The 18,758-nt window shown below is 38.7% G+C and overlaps 2 protein-coding genes across 2 annotated transcripts in view; one reads left to right on the top strand and one right to left on the bottom strand.

Moving 5' to 3' along the window:
- Positions 1 to 3,891: 3,891 nt before the first annotated feature.
- The window catches only part of LOC133550129 (transcription factor Maf-like), a 135,106-nt gene continuing 120,239 nt past the window's right edge, over positions 3,892 to 18,758 (bottom strand). Inside the window, exon 3 of the mRNA XM_061896220.1 lies at positions 3,892 to 4,165. The gene's annotated coding sequence lies outside the window, so the exon portion shown is untranslated. The remainder of the gene's footprint in view (positions 4,166 to 18,758) is intronic.
- Positions 16,730 to 18,758, top strand: part of LOC133548864 (uncharacterized) — a 23,977-nt gene continuing 21,948 nt past the window's right edge. Inside the window, 9 exon segments of the mRNA XM_061893800.1 lie at positions 16,730 to 16,828; positions 16,876 to 16,959; positions 17,016 to 17,208; positions 17,267 to 17,373; positions 17,560 to 17,592; positions 17,727 to 17,765; positions 17,860 to 17,895; positions 18,009 to 18,059; positions 18,208 to 18,346. Coding sequence (XP_061749784.1) covers positions 16,730 to 16,828; positions 16,876 to 16,959; positions 17,016 to 17,208; positions 17,267 to 17,373; positions 17,560 to 17,592; positions 17,727 to 17,765; positions 17,860 to 17,895; positions 18,009 to 18,059; positions 18,208 to 18,346 — 781 coding nt within the window.

Here is an 18,758-nt window from a genome sequence, read left to right as displayed (position 1 = left end):
GACGGTATGAGGACCAAAAAAACAGGTCCCCTAAAGGGACACCTTTTTAAATGATGGTCAGATCCATTCCATAAACGTGTGTGTGTGTGTGTGTGTGTGTGTGTGTGTGTGTGTGTGTGTGTGTGTGTGTGCGTGTGCGTGTGTGTGTTTTGGCAATGCTGACTTAATGGGGACATCGCTCTGTTTACACACCTGTAGGGGACTTCTGACAGTATGAGGACCAAAAAACAGGTCTCCTAAAGGGAAAACTTTTTAAATGATAGTCAGATCCATTCCATAAACGTGTGTGTGTGTGTGTGTGTGTGTGTGTGTGTGTGTGTGTGTGTGTGCGTGTGTGTGTGCGTGTGTGTGTTCTGACAATGCTTACTTAATGGGGACATCGCTCTGTTTACACACCTGTAGGGGACTTCTGACGGTATGAGGACCAAAAAACAGGTCCCCTAAAGGGAAACCTTTTTAAATGATAGTCAGATCCATTCCATAAACGTGTGTGTGTGTGTGTGTGTGTGCGTGTGTTCTGGCAATGCTGACTTAATGGGGACATCGCTCTGTTTACACTGTTTTAGGGGATTTCTGACGGTATGGGGACCAAAAAACAGGTCCCCTAAAGGGAAAACTTTTTAGATGATAGTCAGATCCATTCCATAAACGTGTGTGTGTGTGTGTGTGTGTTCTGGCAATGCTGACTTAATGGGGACATCGCTCTGTTTACACACCTTTAGGGGACTTCTGACGGTATGAGGACCAAAAAACAGGTCCCCTAAAAGGAAACCTTTTTAAATGATAGTCAGATCCATTCCATAAACGTGTGTGTTTGTGTTCTGGCAATGCTGACTTAATGGGGACATCGGTCTGTTTACACACCTTTAGGGGACTTCTGACGGTATGAGGACCAAAAAACAGGTCCCCTAAAGGGAAACTTTTTTAAATGATAGTCAGATCCATTCCATAAACGTGTGTGTGTGTGTGTGTGTGTGTGTGTGTGTGTGTTCTGGCAATGCTGACTTAATGGGGACATCGCTCTGTTTACACTGTTTTAGGGGATTTCTGACGGTATGGGGACCAAAAAACAGGTCCCCTAAAGGGAAAACTTTTTAGATGATAGTCAGATCCATTCCATATCCTTCTATTTATGGTAGTGGGAGTTGCACACAACTTCATTACTGCTAAATAGCAGTTTTCAGTCATGTCACAGAAGATGCAAGATTTGCTTTAACATTTAAGTGGTGAAAAGTCCTATAAGAGGACAGCTTAGTGCTGTATTCTGAGGATCAAGTTATATTTTATTTGAACCTTTTTTTTTTTAAATGGTCCTCAGTAGTCACGTACAAAAGTGTGTGAATTATGCAAAACGATTGAAATTTGGTCCCCATGAACCATATGAACTCTTTTCCCCCCAGGGTCCCCTGTAAGTATAATCAGCACATTACTTCATCAATCCAGAGATTTAAAGACGTGTGTGAGCTAACTGGGCAGTGGTCATTTTACCAAATTTCTTTTAATGCCTCCACAACCTGTAGAAAGGGTGGTCCCCACAAGTCACGAACAAAAACTTGGTCCCCATTCCAAATGATAACCAGTGTGTGTGTGTGTGTGTGTGTGTGTGTGTGTGTGTGTGTGTGTGTGTGTGTATATGTGTGTGTCCTACAACCCAGGCCATGACGTGAAAAATACAAATTTTTATAGCTATGCACTGTACATCAAAGTGTGGTGGTGTTGGCGTCGCTGATAGTTGTGAGCTATGTACACAAAAGGGCGGTGGTGGTACCGTCGCTGCCAGTTGTGCGCTATTTACACAAAAGGGTGGTGTCGCTGCCAGTTGTTAGCGACGTACACACAAGCGTGGTAGTGGTGGCGTCACTGCCAGTTAGCTATGTACACAAAAGCATGGTAGTTTTGGCGTCTCTGCCAGTTGTGAGCTATTTATACAAAATAATGGTAGTGCTAGCGTCGCTGCCAGTTGTTAGCTATGTACACAAAAGCATGGTAGTGGTGGCGCCGCTGACGGTTTTGAGCTATGTACACAAAAGCGTGGTAAGGTTGACGTCACTGCCAGTTGTGAGCTATGTATACAAAATAATCTTAGTGGTAGCGTCGCTGCCGAATGTTAGCTATGTACACAAAAGTGTGGTAGTGTTGGCATCACCGCTAATTGTGAGCTATGTACACAAATTAATGGTAGTGTTGGCATCACCGCTAATTGTGAGCTATGTACACAAAAGCATGGTAGTGGTGGCTTTGCTGCCAGTTGTGAGCTATGTACACAAAATAATGTTAGTGGTAGCGTCGCTGCCGAATGTTAGCTATGTACACAAAAGTGTGGTAGTGTTGTCGTCACTGACGAATGTTAGCTATGTACACAAAAGCATGGTAGTGTTGGCTTTGCTGCCAGTTGTGAGCTGTGTATACAAAATAATGTTAGTGGTAGCGTCGCTGCCGAATGTTAGCTATGTACACAAAAGTGTGGTAGTGTTGGCGTCACCGCTAGTTGTGAGCTATGCACACAAAAGCGTGGTAGTGTTGGCATTTCTGCTAATTGTGAGCTATGTACACAAAAGCATGGTAGTGTTGGCGTCACTGCTAGTTGTGAGCTATGTACACAGAAGCGTGGTAGTGGTGGCGTCGCCGCCAGTTGTTCTTCTCGTGGTCCCAAAGACATCCAGTAGATATAAATAAATATATGTAAAGAAACATTTGTACACAAGTCCCATCAATGTCCTCCGTCTCGTTTTGTGTGTCCGCAGCAACAAGCCGCCGCCACCACCGTCTACTGCGCCGTGGCCCCGGAGCTGGAGGGCGTGGGCGGCATGTACTTCAACAACTGCTTCCGCTGCCTCCCCTCCTCCCAGGCGCAGGACCTCGCCGCCGCCACCAGTTTGTGGGAGTCCAGCGAGCGCCTGGTGTCGTTGAGCTCGGCGGGGGTCCAGGCCCTCTGAGCCCCCGGAGAGGGCGTGGCTTGTCCGGGCGGGGTAGACAGGAAGTCGACCCCGGGGCGGGGGGTTGGGGGCGGCGTGGACACGTCCCAACACTCTGGCTTCCTTTTCTCTGCTTCCCAAAATCCTTGTTTAGAAAAAAAGTCCCTTCAAAATAAAACGCCAGACGTGGTCCTGATGCGTCTCATTGCGGTGATTTTTTGGGGTAAATATATGACATTAGGGCCACACTAAATAACACCAACCAGGGTGTTTGACGTGGAAAAAAGGCTGATAATACTTCAAAAAAAAATACAAAATTACAAGAATAAAGTTTAAAAAAAATGTTAAGTTATTTTGTGGAAAACGAAGGTAATATTACGATATTTTTACAACAATTAAATGAGTTTGATGGGCAAGTATAGTAGGACTTTTTTTGGTAATATTACAGCTTGATCACCTAAAATTTCAATTTTTTTTATTCTCGGAAGTTCACACCTTGAGTCTCCAAAAAACAACAACATAATATTCAATAAAATCTATTATAATTTGACATAAAATGTGTTTTTTTTTCACATATTACAACTTCCACAAAAAAAAAACTAAATTCAACATAAAATCGAACTAAAAAAGACATTGACTCTAATTTTGTTTATTTTTTGTAGTATTACAACAAAACCATTTGATTTACTAATCTTAATATTTCTAATAATTAAGACTGTTTTTTAATTTTTTTTTTTTTTTTACAAAAGTTCTGGACAATGTCAAAAAAAAATCACTATTACTCTAAAAAATAAACATTTATTTTTTGGAGTATATAGTTGTAATATTATGAGCAACTTCTTTCCAATTAAACTTGAAAGCATTTTTTCTCCTCTCATTTAGTGTGGCTCTAAAATATTTTTTTTTCCTTAGGGGCGGGGTTAAATCATGATCATGTGACACTATTGGTTCCATACATAAATCTGCAATAATTACAGTTGTGTAATTATTAATTATGTCTGTACAATATCTACAACATCCTGATTTGTGCTAAAGGGACGTCACTTCTTCTTTTTTTTTTTCCTTTCTTTTCCACTTTTCTAAATGAATCACTTTGAAATATTAATAAACTAGATTGGAGGTATCGGGTTTGGAATAGCAAACATGTTTAGAGGAGTCCTGGGTTCTGGTTTCCTGCCCTGGCGAAGTTTTGGATCTGCTGGGAGACGTTGTGCTTAGTGGCAGTCTGCTGGAAGCTTCCAGAAGGACATCTGTGGACGAGACCAGAGACAACTTAGTCACACCTATTCAGCAGAATAAAAAAAAGTTAACAAGAAGTTTGCATGCTTTGTTTTTGTGTGTTTGTGTGTCTGTCCTTCTTTATCATGATGTGTTGTAGTTACATTTAAAAAGTATTATTCAAACATGACAGCATGGCCGGCTCTACGCAGGGGCAAGAGGGGGCAGAGCCCCCTTAAATAAATGTATTGCCCCCTCAAATCAAAATTTGAGAAAGTAAATTTTAATAAACTCACAAAATTACTACACTATAAGTTGACAAAATTATCTGCACTAGCGGAAAAATCCGCCGAAAAAGGGACACACACGATATAGTAGTGTCGGCTTCCCTCTCATCCCTCCCTCCGCTGTGCGTGTATTCACCATTCCACAGGCTGCGCAGCAGACACACACCCCTCAGCCCTCAGTAAACATCCAATCACTGTTGCAGTATGAAAGTAAAAGAAAAGGAAAAGTTGTCTACATTTATCATATGCTTGTTAGGATGGGTGTATTTGTGTAGTCTTATCTGTCGTAAACACGTTTATCGTCGCGGACTTTCGGTGCTACGGAGTTCCTTTTTTTTTTTTTTTTTTACAACTTGACGAGAGCAGTGACAGCGGAGGCTCTGAGCAGCAGTGGTTTGGAAGGCAGAGAGCCTCCACTGTCCCTGTAACAAGCTACAAGTCATTTATCATGCTGTTAATGAGGGTAAAAATGAAACATAAGGTATATATCCTGCTTAGCAGTCCTCCTCTGCTGTCCTCCGTTCAGAGCGGAGTCCCTAGCAACGGCCCGTTTTACCTAGCAACGGTCTGGCAATCGACTGCTGGAATTCTTTTTCTGTTGTTTTTCTTGTAATTCTACATAGTCAACATTTAATGTTTCAATCTACATTTTGTAATAAACAAATTATAAGTTTCATTTGATATGACCAAGATACCTAAAAACAAAAACACAGCCGTTTTCATCAATTTACAAGCAAGTGGGCAACAAACACACATTGGAGTGAATGAATTTTGTGCCCACGTTCTGTTTTATAAATTAGTTTGAGATTCTTTTTTATCATTATTCATCAGACTACCTTTCAGTTTTGTAAATATCGACTGTAGTGTGTGAAGTCCTACTTTGGGTCACAATTTATTTGAGAGTTAGGCCATCCAGTTAGGATAAATGTTATGTTGTTGGTTGATCAAATCTGGATGAAGGATGTTTTATTTCATTTTATTCATTTATTTTTATTTTTCAGTTTCCGCCCCTGAGGGATTGCCACCTTATTGTGGTCAGGGGGTTTGCGTGCCTCAGTGACCGTAAGAGCTATACCAGCAGGAGCTTAGTCTTCAGGTGGGACACCCAAGTTGGACAGGTCTGAAGGTATAGAGGCCTGACAAAGTGCAATCCACTACTCCAGGTTGGGGTTGGACACATAGCTAAGACCCATTTCAATGAAGAAAGCATCGTTACTATAAGCACAAAAAAAAAAGTGCTGGAGCATGATGTGTACACATGATGCCCCCCCTTCACATTTCTGACTGCCCCCTCATATAAGCATGCCTAGAACCGCCCCTGCATGACAGTCTTATATAATAATAGCATTCCGGAGGGAAAAGAGCAGGTTGTGCACACGGGAGGAGATAAAGTATCAGTGCAGATGTCTTATCAACGTTCTTTCACACACTCTGACTAAACACTGCTGGAAATGAGAAGGATGCAAGGAAACACCTCCAACTGGACTCTTTTGAGCAAACATATTGGTGTAGATGTAGATGTAGATGTATGTGCTAGGACCATGTTGATGTTTTATGTTTGATTTTTTTTTTATGTCTTTAATGTTCTTTTTTTCTTTGATGTTTGATGCTTATGAGCCTTATGAACCTTGCACAGATAGATGACTTGTTTAGGTTTGATTTGAATTTGTGGTTTGTTGATAGCATGTTCCATGTTATTGTTTACATTTTGCAAGGTATTGTTTACATTTTGCTTGCTATTGTTTACATGTTGCGTGTTGTTGACATATTGCTCGTTGTTGACATTTTGCATGTTATTGTTTAAATTGAGCAACTTATTGATTAAATTTTGCATATTTATGACATTTTGCATGTTAATTTTTAAATTTGCCATGTTATTGTTTACATGTTGTGCATTTGTTGACATTTTGCATGTTATTTTTGACATTGTGCACGATATTTTTGACATCTTGAACATTGTTGACATTTTGCATGTTATTGTTAAAATTTTGCGTGTTATTGATGACATTTTGCGCGTGTGTTGACATTTTGCATGTTATTGTTTACATTTAGCATGTTGTTAACATTTTAGCATGTTATTTTTGACATTTTGTAGATGTAGATGTAGATGTATGTGCTAGGACCATGTTGATGTTTTATGTTTGATTTTTTTTTAATGTCTTTAATGTCCTTTTTTTCTTTGATGTTTGATGCTTATGAGCCTTATGAACCTTGCACAGATAGATGACTTGTTTAGGTTTGATTTGAATTTGTGGTTTGTTGATAGCATGTTCCATGTTATTGTTTACATTTTGCAAGGTATTGTTTACATTTTGCTTGCTATTGTTTACATGTTGCGTGTTGTTGACATATTGCTCGTTGTTGACATTTTGCATGTTATTGTTTAAATTGAGCAACTTATTGTTTAAATTTTGCATATTTATGACATTTTGCATGTTAATTTTTAAATTTGCCATGTTATTGTTTACATTTTGTGCATGTTGACATTTTGCATGCTATTGTTTAAATTTAGCACGTTATTTTTGACATCTTGAACATTGTTGACATTTTGCATGTTATTGTTAAAATTTTGCGTGTTATTGATGACATTTTGCGCGTGTGTTGACATTTTGCATGTTATTGTTTACATTTAGCATGTTGTTAACATTTTAGCATGTTATTTTTGACATTTTGCACATTGTTGACATTTTGCGCTTTCATTGACATTTTGCATGTTATTGTTCAAAGTTAGCATGTTGTTGTTGAAATTGTGCATGTTATTGTTTACTTTTTGTGCGTTTGTTGACATTTTGCATGTTATTGTTCACATTTTGTGCGTTTGTTGACATTTTGCATGTTATGGTTGACATTTTGCATGTTATTGTTGAAATTTTTTGTGTTGTTTACATTTTACATATTATTGTTCAAAGTTAGCATGTTATAGTTTACATTTTGCATTGTATTGTTAAAATTAAGCATGTTATTGTTTACATTTTGTGCATTTGTTGACATTGTGCATGTTATTCTTTACATTTTGTGCGTTTGTTGACATTTTGCATGTTATGGTTGACATTTTGCATGTTATTGTTTAATTTTACATATTATTGTTCAAAGTTAGCATGTTACTGTTTACATTTTGCGCTTTGTTGACATTTTGCATGTTATTGTTCAAATTTAGCATTTTATTGTTTACATTTTGTGGTTTGTTGGCATTTTGCATGTTATTGTTAACATTTTGCACATTATTATTTAAATTTAGCATGTTACTGTTGACATTTTGCGCGTTGTTGAAATTTTGCATGTTATAGTTTAAATTTAACATGTTATTGTTTACATTTTGCATGTTGTTAAAATTGTGCATGTTATTGTTTACATTTTGAGTATTGTTTACATTTTGCATGCTATTGTTGACATTTTTCAAGTTGTTGTTTACATTTAGCATGTTATTGTTTACATTTTGCACAGTTGTTGATATATTGCATGTTATTGTTCAAATTTAGCATGTTATTGTTTACATTTTGCATGTTATTGTTGACATTTTGCAAGTTGTTTACATTTAGCATGTTATTGTTTACATTTTGCGTGTTGTTTACATTTTGCATGATATTGTTGACATTTTGCAAGTTGTTTACATTTAGCATGTTATTGTTTACATTTTGCGTGTTGTTTACATTTTGCATGTTATTGTTGACATTTTGCAAGTTGTTTACATTTAGCATGTTATTGTTTACATTTTGCGTGTTGTTTACATTTTGCATGTTATTGTTGACATTTTGCAAGTTGTTTACATTTAGCATGTTATTGTTTACATTTTGCGTGTTGTTTACATGTTGCATGGTATTGTTGACATTTTGTGTTCTATTGTTTACATTTTACGTGATATTGTTTACATTTTGCGCATTGTTGACATTTTGCAAGTTATCGTCCTAAATTTAACATCCTATTGTTGACATTTTGCATGTTAGTTTAAATTTAGCATATTATTGTTTACATTTTGTGCATCGTTGACATTTTGCAAGTTATTGTCTAAATGTATCATGTTATTGTTGACATTTTGTGCATTGTTGACATTTCACATGTTATTGTTTAAAGTTAGCATTTTATTGTTTACATTTTGTGTGTTGTTTACATCTTGCATGGTATTGTTGACATTTTGAATGTTATTGTTTACATTTTGCATGTTATTGTTTACATTTCACGCATTGTTGACATTTCGCATGTTATTGATACATTTAGCATGTTATTGTTTACATTTTGTGTGTTGTTTACATCTTGCATGTTATTGTTTGAATTTAGCATGTTATCTTTTACATTTCGGGCATTTTTGTCATTTTGCATGTCATTGTTAATATTTACCATGTTATTGTTGACATTTTGTGTGTCTTCCGACTGATTGTAGCTGAGATAGTCACCAGCGCCCCCCGCAACCCCAAAAGGGAATAAGCGGTAGAAAATGGATGGATGGATGGATGTTTAAATTTAGCATGTTATTGTTTACATTTTGCATGCCATTGTTAACATTTTGCATGTTATTGTCTAAATTTAGCATGTTATTGTTTACATTTTGTGTGTTGTTGACATTTTGCATGTCATTGTTAACATTTTGCATGTTATTATCTAAATGTAGTATGTAATTGTTGACATTTTGCATGTTATTGTTTACATTTTGCGTGTTTGCATGTAATGGTTTACATTGTACAAAGTCAAGGACATCTGAATCCAACTCTAGGAAAAAGACTTTAAAAGTAGAGCCAACACTAAACATAACTTTAACTGGTTTTGTCAGAACCAGAACCACAAGTCTAAACCCGACCTGGATCCTAATCCCAATCCTGAATCAATGTATCTTAAATCCTGATGAACCTAAATCCAGGCCTACCCTCAAAGGAATATTGCTGTGCCTAATGAAGTGGCCAATGAGTGAGGCATTCGAGGAAACCCGCGATCGAAGACACCTTCGGGCGCACATCAAAGGAGCGGACATGTGAGTGTCCTGAGTGAAGGGGGAGGAGCCTGCCCGGCCGCCACGGCGAGTGTCATCGATCAGCTTCTATCGGGATCATCTGATAGCTGATCAATACGCTACACTTCCTGTCAGTGGGGCAGGGACCTTTGACCCCCCCCCCCCCCCCACACACACACACACACTATTAGACACACACACTTAAACACAACTTAAAATATATGCAGACTTACACAACCACACACACTTACAAACACACACAAAAACACACTCACACAAAAACATACACAGACATACACTTTCACTCACACTAACAAACACTTTCACACACTTACACACTCACACACACGGACACACGCACACACACTCACACACATACGTCTATACACACACACCTACACACACACTCACACACACACACACTTACACTCACACAAACACATACACACACACACACACATCCTTATACACTATTACTCACACACGTACTTACACACACTTACACGCATGCACACACACACATACACTTACACATTCACACACATTCACACTTTCACACACACTCTTACATACTCTTACACACACACTCACAAACACACTTATACACACACACACACACAAACACACACTTAGACCCACACTTACACACCCACACACACTTATACACACACACACACACACACACACACACACACACACACACACACACACACTTCCAAACACACACTTAGACACACACCTACACACCCACACACACAATTACACACACACTTACACACACAAACACATACTTACACACCAACACACACACCTACGTGCACGCACACACACACACACACACACACATACTTACCACACACACTTACATACACACACTAACATACACACACTTAGATACACACACACCCACACACACACTTACACACACACTTACCACACACACACACACACACACACACACACACATACTTACCACACACACTTACATACACACACACCCACACACACACTTACCACACACACTTACATACACACACTTATACACCCACACACTTACACACACACAAACACACACTTAGACACACACTTACACACCCACACACACAATTACACACACACTTACACACGCAAACACACACTTACACACCCACACACACACCTACATGCACACACACACACACACACACACACTTACACACACACTTACACACACACACACACACACACTTACATACACACACTTATACACACACACACTTACACACACACAAACACACACTTAGACACACACTTACACACCCACACACACACACACACAATTACACACACACAAACACACACTTAGACACACACTTACACACCCACACACACACACACACAATTACACACACACAAACACACACTTAGACACACACTTACACACCCACACACACACACACTTACACACACACAGTCACACACTTAGACACACACTTACACACACACACACACACTTAGACACACACACAACCACACACAACCACACACACACATACACACACACACACTTAGACACACACACAACCACACACACACTTACACACACACACACACACACACACACACACACACACCTACACACACACTTACACACACACACGCATTACATAAGAAAACCAAGAGTGGATGTTTTCATTCCTCGTCTTCCCTTCACTGAGTTCATTTCAATTTGGGCAGTAATTGTTTACGAGCGATCATTTCATTTTCCATTATTGTTTTTATTTCTTCTGGTGATTAATTTCACCTCTCAAAGAATAATTACGAGAGGATTGATTTGATTACGCTTTTGTTCTGCCCCCATTGACTGAGGGAAGGCCATTTTGCCATTTGGAGCGGATATATTTAATGATCACAATCAATGTTAAAGCTCTCTCCAGACCCGACTAACTCAATAAATATCTGCCAGGAGGAAATTTACCATCTGACTACAGCCGGCAATAAAAGTCTCATCCTCCCACTTTCCAGGCCTTCTCCGCTGGGACTCAAACTGCTGATACATTTTCATTAAGTGATGCCCTCACTTCTTCTTCTTCTTGTCTACACTTCAGCTGACACAAAAACATCACACCGACTTGTCAACAACTCAATTCTGCTCTTCCTCGAGTAAACGCCAGCTGCTGCAGTTTATATGGGGCCCGACTCGTAAGGTTTTGTCCAAAAATGACATGCAAGTCAAACAGAATAGTGATTTCAAGACTTCAGTAATATAAAAACATGTATATTTACCATATTTCCCTGTCTATATTAGAATAAATCAATATTTTTACACAAGCGACTGATTTTAAGGATGTGTGTAACAGGGCAGTAAAACGGCTGATCAAACAAAACGTCAATAATATAAAAACACGTATAATTACCGTATTGCCATGGCCATATTAGGGACGGCGTGACGCAGTGGGAGAGTGGCCGTGCGCAACCCGAGTGTCACTGGTTCAAATCCCACCTAGAACCAACCTCGTCACGTCCGTTGTGTCCTGAGCAAGACACTTCACCCTTGCTCCTGATGGGTGCTGGTTGGCGCCTTGCATGGCAGCTCCCTCCATCAGTGTGTGAATGTGTGTGTGAATGGGTAAATGTGGAAGTAGTGTCAAAGCGCTTTGAGTACCTTGAAGGTAGAAAAGCGCTATACAAGTACAACCCATTTATTTATCATTTATCATATTAGAAAAAATCAATATTTTTTGCATAAGCCACTGATATTAAGGATGTGTGTAACAGGGCAGTAAAACGGCGGATCAAACAAAACAACAGTCATGGTCATGAACCCACTAGCTGCGCAAGCTAGCTCTCCAATCAGCTAAACAGACTCAGTGATGTTTTGGTGAATTATTGAGGAATTTGTGAAAGTGTAGCAATACAAAAAGAATGCCATTGTAAGTTAATAATATAAAAGTGTTAGCATAATGCTAATGACACTAACAACATTACATTAGGATAGCGCATACGAATATACACATAAACACACACGGGAGACGGTTTAGTAAGTATGACTTGTTTTAGGTACTTTGTAAAACGTAGAATAATGAGGAACACCCACTGCCACAGCTTGGATGGGGCCCGACTCGTAAAGTTTTGTCCAAAAATAAAGCCTTTTGTGACATGCAAGTCAAACAGAATAGTGATTTCTAGACTTCAATAATATAAAACACGTATATTTACCATATTTCCCTGTCTATATTAGAATAAATCAATATTTTTACACAAGCGACTGATTTTAAGGATGTGTGTAACATGGCAGTAAAACGGCTGATCAAACAAAACATCAATAATATATAAACACGTATAATTACCGTATTGCCCTAGCCATATCAGAAGAAATCAATATTTTTGCATAAGCCACTGATATTAAGGATGTGTGTAACAGGGCAGTAAAACGGCCGATCAAACAAAACTATAGTCATGGTCACGGACCCACTAGCTGCGCAAGCTAGCTCTCCAATCAGCTAAACAGACTCAATAACTCCACAGTGACGTTTTGGTGGATTTACAGAGGAATTTGTGAAAGGGTAACAATACAAAAGAATGCTATTGTAAATTAATAATATAAAAGTGTTAGCATAATGCTAATGACACTAACAACATGACATTAGGATAGCGCATACGAATATACACATAAACACACACAGGAGACGGTTTAGTAAGTATGACTTGTTTTAGGTACTTTGTAAAACGTAGAATAATGAGGAACACCCACTGCCGCAGCTTGGATGGGGCCCGACTCGTAAAGTTTTGTCCAAAAATTAAGCCTTTTGTGACATGCAAGTCAAACAGAATAGTGATTTCAAGACTTCAACAATATAAAAACATGTGTATTCACCATATTTCCCTGTCTATATTAGAATAAATCAATAATTTTACACAAGCGACTGATTTTAAGGATGTGTGTAACAGGGCAGTAAAACGGCGGATCAAACAAAACGTCAGTCATGGTCATGAACCCACTAGGTGCGCAAGCTAGCTCTCCAATCAGCTAAACAGACTCAATAACTCCACGGTGACGTTTTGGTGAATTATTGAGGAATTTGTGACAGTGTAACAATACAAAAAGAATGCCATTGTAAGTTAATAATATAAAAGTGTTAGCATAATGCTAATGACACTAACAACATTACATTAGGATAGCGCATACGAATATACACATAAACACACACGGGAGACGGTTTAGTAAGTATGACTTGTTTTAGGTACTTTGTAAAACTTAGAATAATGAGGAACACCCACTGCCGCAGCTTGGATGGGGCCCGACTCGTAAAGTTTTGTCCAAAAATGAAGCCTTTTGTGACATGCAAGTCAAACAGAATAGTGATTTCTAGACTTCAATAATATAAAACACGTATATTTACCATATTTCCTTGGCGATATTAGAATAAGTCAAAAACATTTTTCCGTATGCCACCGATATTAACTATTTTTCTAACAAGGCAGTAAAACGGCTGATCAGACAAAACGGCAATAATATAAAAACACATATAATTACTGTATTGCTCTGGCTATATTAGAAGAAATCAATATTTTTGCATAAGCCACTGATATTAAGGATGTGTGTAACAGGGCAGTAAAACGGCAGATCAAACAAAACAACAGTCATGGTCATGAACCCACTAGCTGCGCAAGATTGCTCTCCAAACAGCTAAACAGACTCAATAACTCCACGGTGACGTTTTGGTGAATTTATTGAGGATTTTGTGAAAGTGTAACAATACAAAAAGAATGCCATTGTAAATTAATAATATAAAAGTGTTAGCATAATGCTAATGACACTAACAACACGACATTAGGATAGCGCATACAAATATACACATAAACACACACGGGAGACGGTTTAGTAAGTATGACTTGTTTTAGGTACTTTGTAAAACTTAGAATAATGAGGAACACCAACTGCCGCAGCTTGGATGGGGCCCGACTCGTAAAGTTTTGTCCAAAAATGACGCTTTTTGTGACATGCAAGTCAAACAGAATAGTGATTTCAAGACTTCAATCATATAAAAACATGTATATTCACCATATTTTCCTGTCTATATTAGAATAAATCAATATTTTTACACAAGCGACTGATTTTAAGGATGTGTGTAACAGGGCAGTAAAACGGCGGATCAAACAAAACTATAGTCATGGTCACGGACCCACTAGCTGCGTAAGCTAGCTCTCCAATCAGCTCAACAGACTCAATAACTCCACGGTGACGTTTTGGTGAATTTATTGAGGATTTTGTGAAAGTGTAACAATACAAAAAGAATGCTATTGTAAATTAATAATATAAAAGTGTTAGCATAATGCTAATGACACTGGCAAAGACAGCTTTTGTCCTCTCGCCGGGAACTCATGGCAACACAAAGTTGTGTGATAACCTAGAGGCATTTATTCTAACAGTAACAAAAACAATAGACTTTCACACCAGATTTGATACCCCTGATATAGAACAAACGTTTCATCGAACACCTTTTTTTTCTACATCGATTACGTGTCTATACATGCTGATATCATTTCATGGCCCAGCCCTAATGCAGTGGAGAAGAAATATTTTACATGTAAAACAACAAAAATGACTACTATAATTGTGAAGATGATTGCATTATTTTGAATGTTCCAAGAATAAAAATGTAATATTCCAGCCAATTGTTAGTATTTCAGGTGTGGTCCACAGCAGGTTTCGCACCGCCTGCACTTCCCGTGAATCTTGTCCCCCGGTCAAGTCCCTCTGCGCTTATCCTGCGTCTGTAACCCGCTCTTCTTATTCCACGTCTTTATTTTGTTTATGGAGTGCGCGGCGCGGCGGAGGAGATCCCCGGCGTGTCCTCGGCCCGAGACAGCGTGACCTTGTAAACCCTGAGTTATTTCACCCCGACAATGGTGCGGCACCTGGGGGGGAGGGGGGAGGGGCGCTGATGGGATGGAGAGAAAGAGCTCCTGCCTGTCAGCCTTTCAAACGCTAAGAAAAATGAGCACTTGGGCTGAAGTACAATTATTAGCCCCTGTCCGCAGATTCATCACGCCACAGAGTGGGAGGGGGGCGGGGCAAAGGTTGGAAATGCAAGGAGAAGGTGAGGAACATGGCCGCCGGGAGAAGGAAGGGAAAGTCTACGAGCGAGAATGTGAAGGTAGTGAGGAGTCAGGTGGTGAGGAGTCAGGTGGTGAGGAGTCGGGGGGGAAAAGAGCGGAAAGAAGAAGAGTGGTGAAAGAAGAAGGAAAGAAGAAGAGGGAAGAAGGAAAGAAGAAAATTGAGGAAAGGAGAAGAGAGGAAAGAAGAAGAGTGATGAAAGAAGAAGGAAAGAAGAAGAGGGAAGAAGGAAAGAAGAAAATTGAGGAAAGGAGAAGAGAGGAAAGAAGAAGAGTGATGAAAGAAAAAAGAAGAGTGAGGAAAGGAGAAGAGAGGAAAGAAGAAGAGTTATGAAAGAAAAAGAGTAAGGAAAGAAGAAGCGTGATGAAAGAAGAAGAGTGAGGAAAGGAGGAAGAGTGAGGAAAGAAGAAGAGTGATGAAAGAAGAAGGAAAGAAGAAGAGCAAAGAAGAAAAGAAGAAGAGTGAGGAAAGGAGAAGAGAGGAAAGAAGAAGAGTGATGAAAGAATAAGAATGAGGAAAAAAGAAGTGATGAAATGAGTAAGAGTGGTGAAAGAAGAGAAGTGATGAAAAAAGAAGAAGGAAAGAAGAAGAGTGAAGAAGGAAAGAAAAAGAGCGATGAAAAGAGAAGAGAGGAAAGAAGAAGAGTGATGAAAGAAAATGAATGAGGAAAGAAGAAAAGTGATGAAAGAAGAAGAGTGAGGAAAGGAGGAAGAGTGAGGAAAGAAGAAGAGTGATGAAAGAAGAAAAGCGATGAAAGAAGAAGAAAAGAAAAAGAGTGAAGAAGGAAAGAAGAACAGTGATGAAAGGAGAAAGAGTGAATAAGGAAAGAAGAACAGTGATGAAAGGAAGAAGAGTGATGAAAGAGAAAGAGTGAGGAAAGAAGAAGAGTGATGAAAGAAGAAAAGTGATGAAAGAAGAAGGAAAGAAGAACAGTGATGAAAGGGGAAAGAGTGAAGAAGGAAAGAAGAACAGTGATGAAAGGAGGAAGAGTGATGAAAGAAGAAGAGTGATGAAAGAAAATGAATGAGGAAAGGAGAAAAGTGATGAAAGAAGAAGAGTGAGGAAAGGAGGAAGAGTGAGGAAAGAAGAAGAGTGATGAAAGAAGAAAAGCGATGAAAGAAGAAGAAAAGAAAGAGTGAAGAAGGAAAGAAGAACAGTGATGAAAGGAGAAAGAGTGAATAAGGAAAGAAGAACAGTGATGAAAAGAAGAAGAGTGATGAAAGAGAAAGAGTGAGGAAAGAAGAAGAGTGATGAAAGAAGAAAAGTGATGAAAGAAGAAGGAAAGAAGAACAGTGATGAAAGGGGAAAGAGTGAAGAAGGAAAGAAGAACAGTGATGAAAGGAGGAAGAGTGATGAAAGAAGAAGAGTGATGAAAGAAAATGAATGAGGAAAGAAGAAAAGTGATGAAAGAAGAAGAGTGAGGAAAGGATGAAGAGTGAGGAAAGAAGAAGAGTGATGAAAGAAGAAAAGCGATGAAAGAGGAAGAAAAGAAAAAGAGTGAACAAGGAAAGAAGAACAGTGATGAAAGGAGAAAGAGTGAATAAGGAAAGAAGAACAGTGATGAAAGGAAGAAGAGTGATGAAAGAAGAAAAGTGATGAAAGAAGAAGGAAAGAAGAGCAGTGATGAAAGGAGAAAGAGTGAAGAAGGAAAGAAGAACAGTGATGAAAGGAGGAAGAGTGATGAAAGAAGAAGAGTGAGGAAAGAAGAAGAGTGATGAAAGAAGAAGAGTGATGAAAGGAGGAAGAGTGAGGAAAGAAGAAGAGTGATGAAAGAAGAAAAGTGGCGAAAGAAGAAGGAAAGAAGAAGAGTGAAGAAGGAAAGAAGAAAAATAATGAAAGAAGAAGAGTGAGGAAAGGAGAAGAGAGGAAAGAAAAAGAGACGAAAGAAAGAAGGAAAAAGAAAGAAGAAGAGTGACGAATGGAGGAAGGATGAGAAAAGAAGAAGAAGAATGAAAGAAAAAGAGTGAGAAAAGAAGAAGAGTGATGAAACAAGAAAAGTGAGGAAAGGAGGAAGGTTGAGAAAAGAAGAGTGATGAAAGAGGAAGCGTGAGTAAAGAAGCGTAATGAAGAAAATAAGAAGAGTGATGAAAGAAGAAGAGTGAGGAAAGAAGAAGAGACAAAAGAAAAAGAGTGATGGAAGAAGAAAATTGAAGAAGGAAAGAAGAAGAGTGAGGAAAAAAGACAGGAAAGAAAAACAGTGTGGGGAGAAGAAGAGTGAGGAAAGAAGATGAGTTGGGAAAGAAGAAGAGAGATGAAAGAAGAAGAGTGAGGAAAGAAGAAAACGGAAGGAAGAAAGAAGAAGAGTGATGAGAGAAGAATAGTGAAGAAGGAAAGCAGACTGAGAAAAAAGAGGAAAGGAAAAAAGTGAGGAAAGCAGAAGAGACAGGAAAGAAGAAGACTGAGGAAAGGAGGAACGACAAGGAAAGAAGAAGAGTGATGAAAGAAGAAGAGTGAGAAAAGAAGAAAAGTGATTAAAGAAGAAGAGTGCTGAAAGAAGAAAAGTGATGGAAGAAGGAGAGAATACGAGTAAAGAATTAAAGAAGTAGAGGGATGAAAGGAGGAAGAGTGGGGAAAGAAGAAGAGAGGAAAGAAGAAGAGTGAGGAAAGAAGAAGAGAGATGAAAGAAGAAGGGCAGGAAAGGAGAAGAGTGAGGAAAGGAGGAAGAATGAGAAAAGAAGTAGAGTGATGAAATAAAAGGAGTGAGGAAAGAAGAAGAGTGGTTAAAGAAAAGAGTGAGGAAAGAAGAAAAGTGAGGAAATGAGGAAGTTTGAGAAAAGAAGAGTGATGAAAGAGGAAGAGTGAGTAAAGAAGAAGAGAAATTAAGAAAAGAAAAAGAGCAAGGAAAGAAGAAGAGAAGAAAGAAGAAGAGTGATGAAGAAGAAAAGTGAGGAAGGAAAGAAGAAGAGTGACAAGAGAAAAAAAGTTGAATAGGAAAGAAGAAGAGTGAGGAAAAAAGACATGAAAGAAAAGGAGTGAGGGAAGAAGAAGAAGAGTGAGGAAAGAAGATGAGTTGGGAAAGAAGAAGAGAGGTGGAAGAAGAAGTGAGGAAAGCAGAAGAGAGGTGAAAAAAGAAGAGTGAGGAAAGAAGAAGAGTGAGGAAAAGAGGGAGAGTGAGGAATAAAGAGAAGAGTGATGTAAGAAGGAAGAGTGATGAAAGAAGAAGAGTGAGGAAAGAAGAAGAGAGTTGAAAGAAGAAGGGACAGGAAAGAATAGAAGTGAGGAAAGGAGGAAGGATGAGAAAAGAAGTAGAGTGAGGAAAAAAAAGAGTGAGGAAAGAAGAAGAGTGGTGAAAGAAA

Source organism: Nerophis ophidion, linkage group LG03 (assembly GCF_033978795.1).
Source record: "Nerophis ophidion isolate RoL-2023_Sa linkage group LG03, RoL_Noph_v1.0, whole genome shotgun sequence".
Taxonomy (NCBI): Eukaryota; Metazoa; Chordata; class Actinopteri; order Syngnathiformes; family Syngnathidae; genus Nerophis; species Nerophis ophidion.
This window is presented reverse-complemented; position numbering and strand designations above follow the sequence as displayed.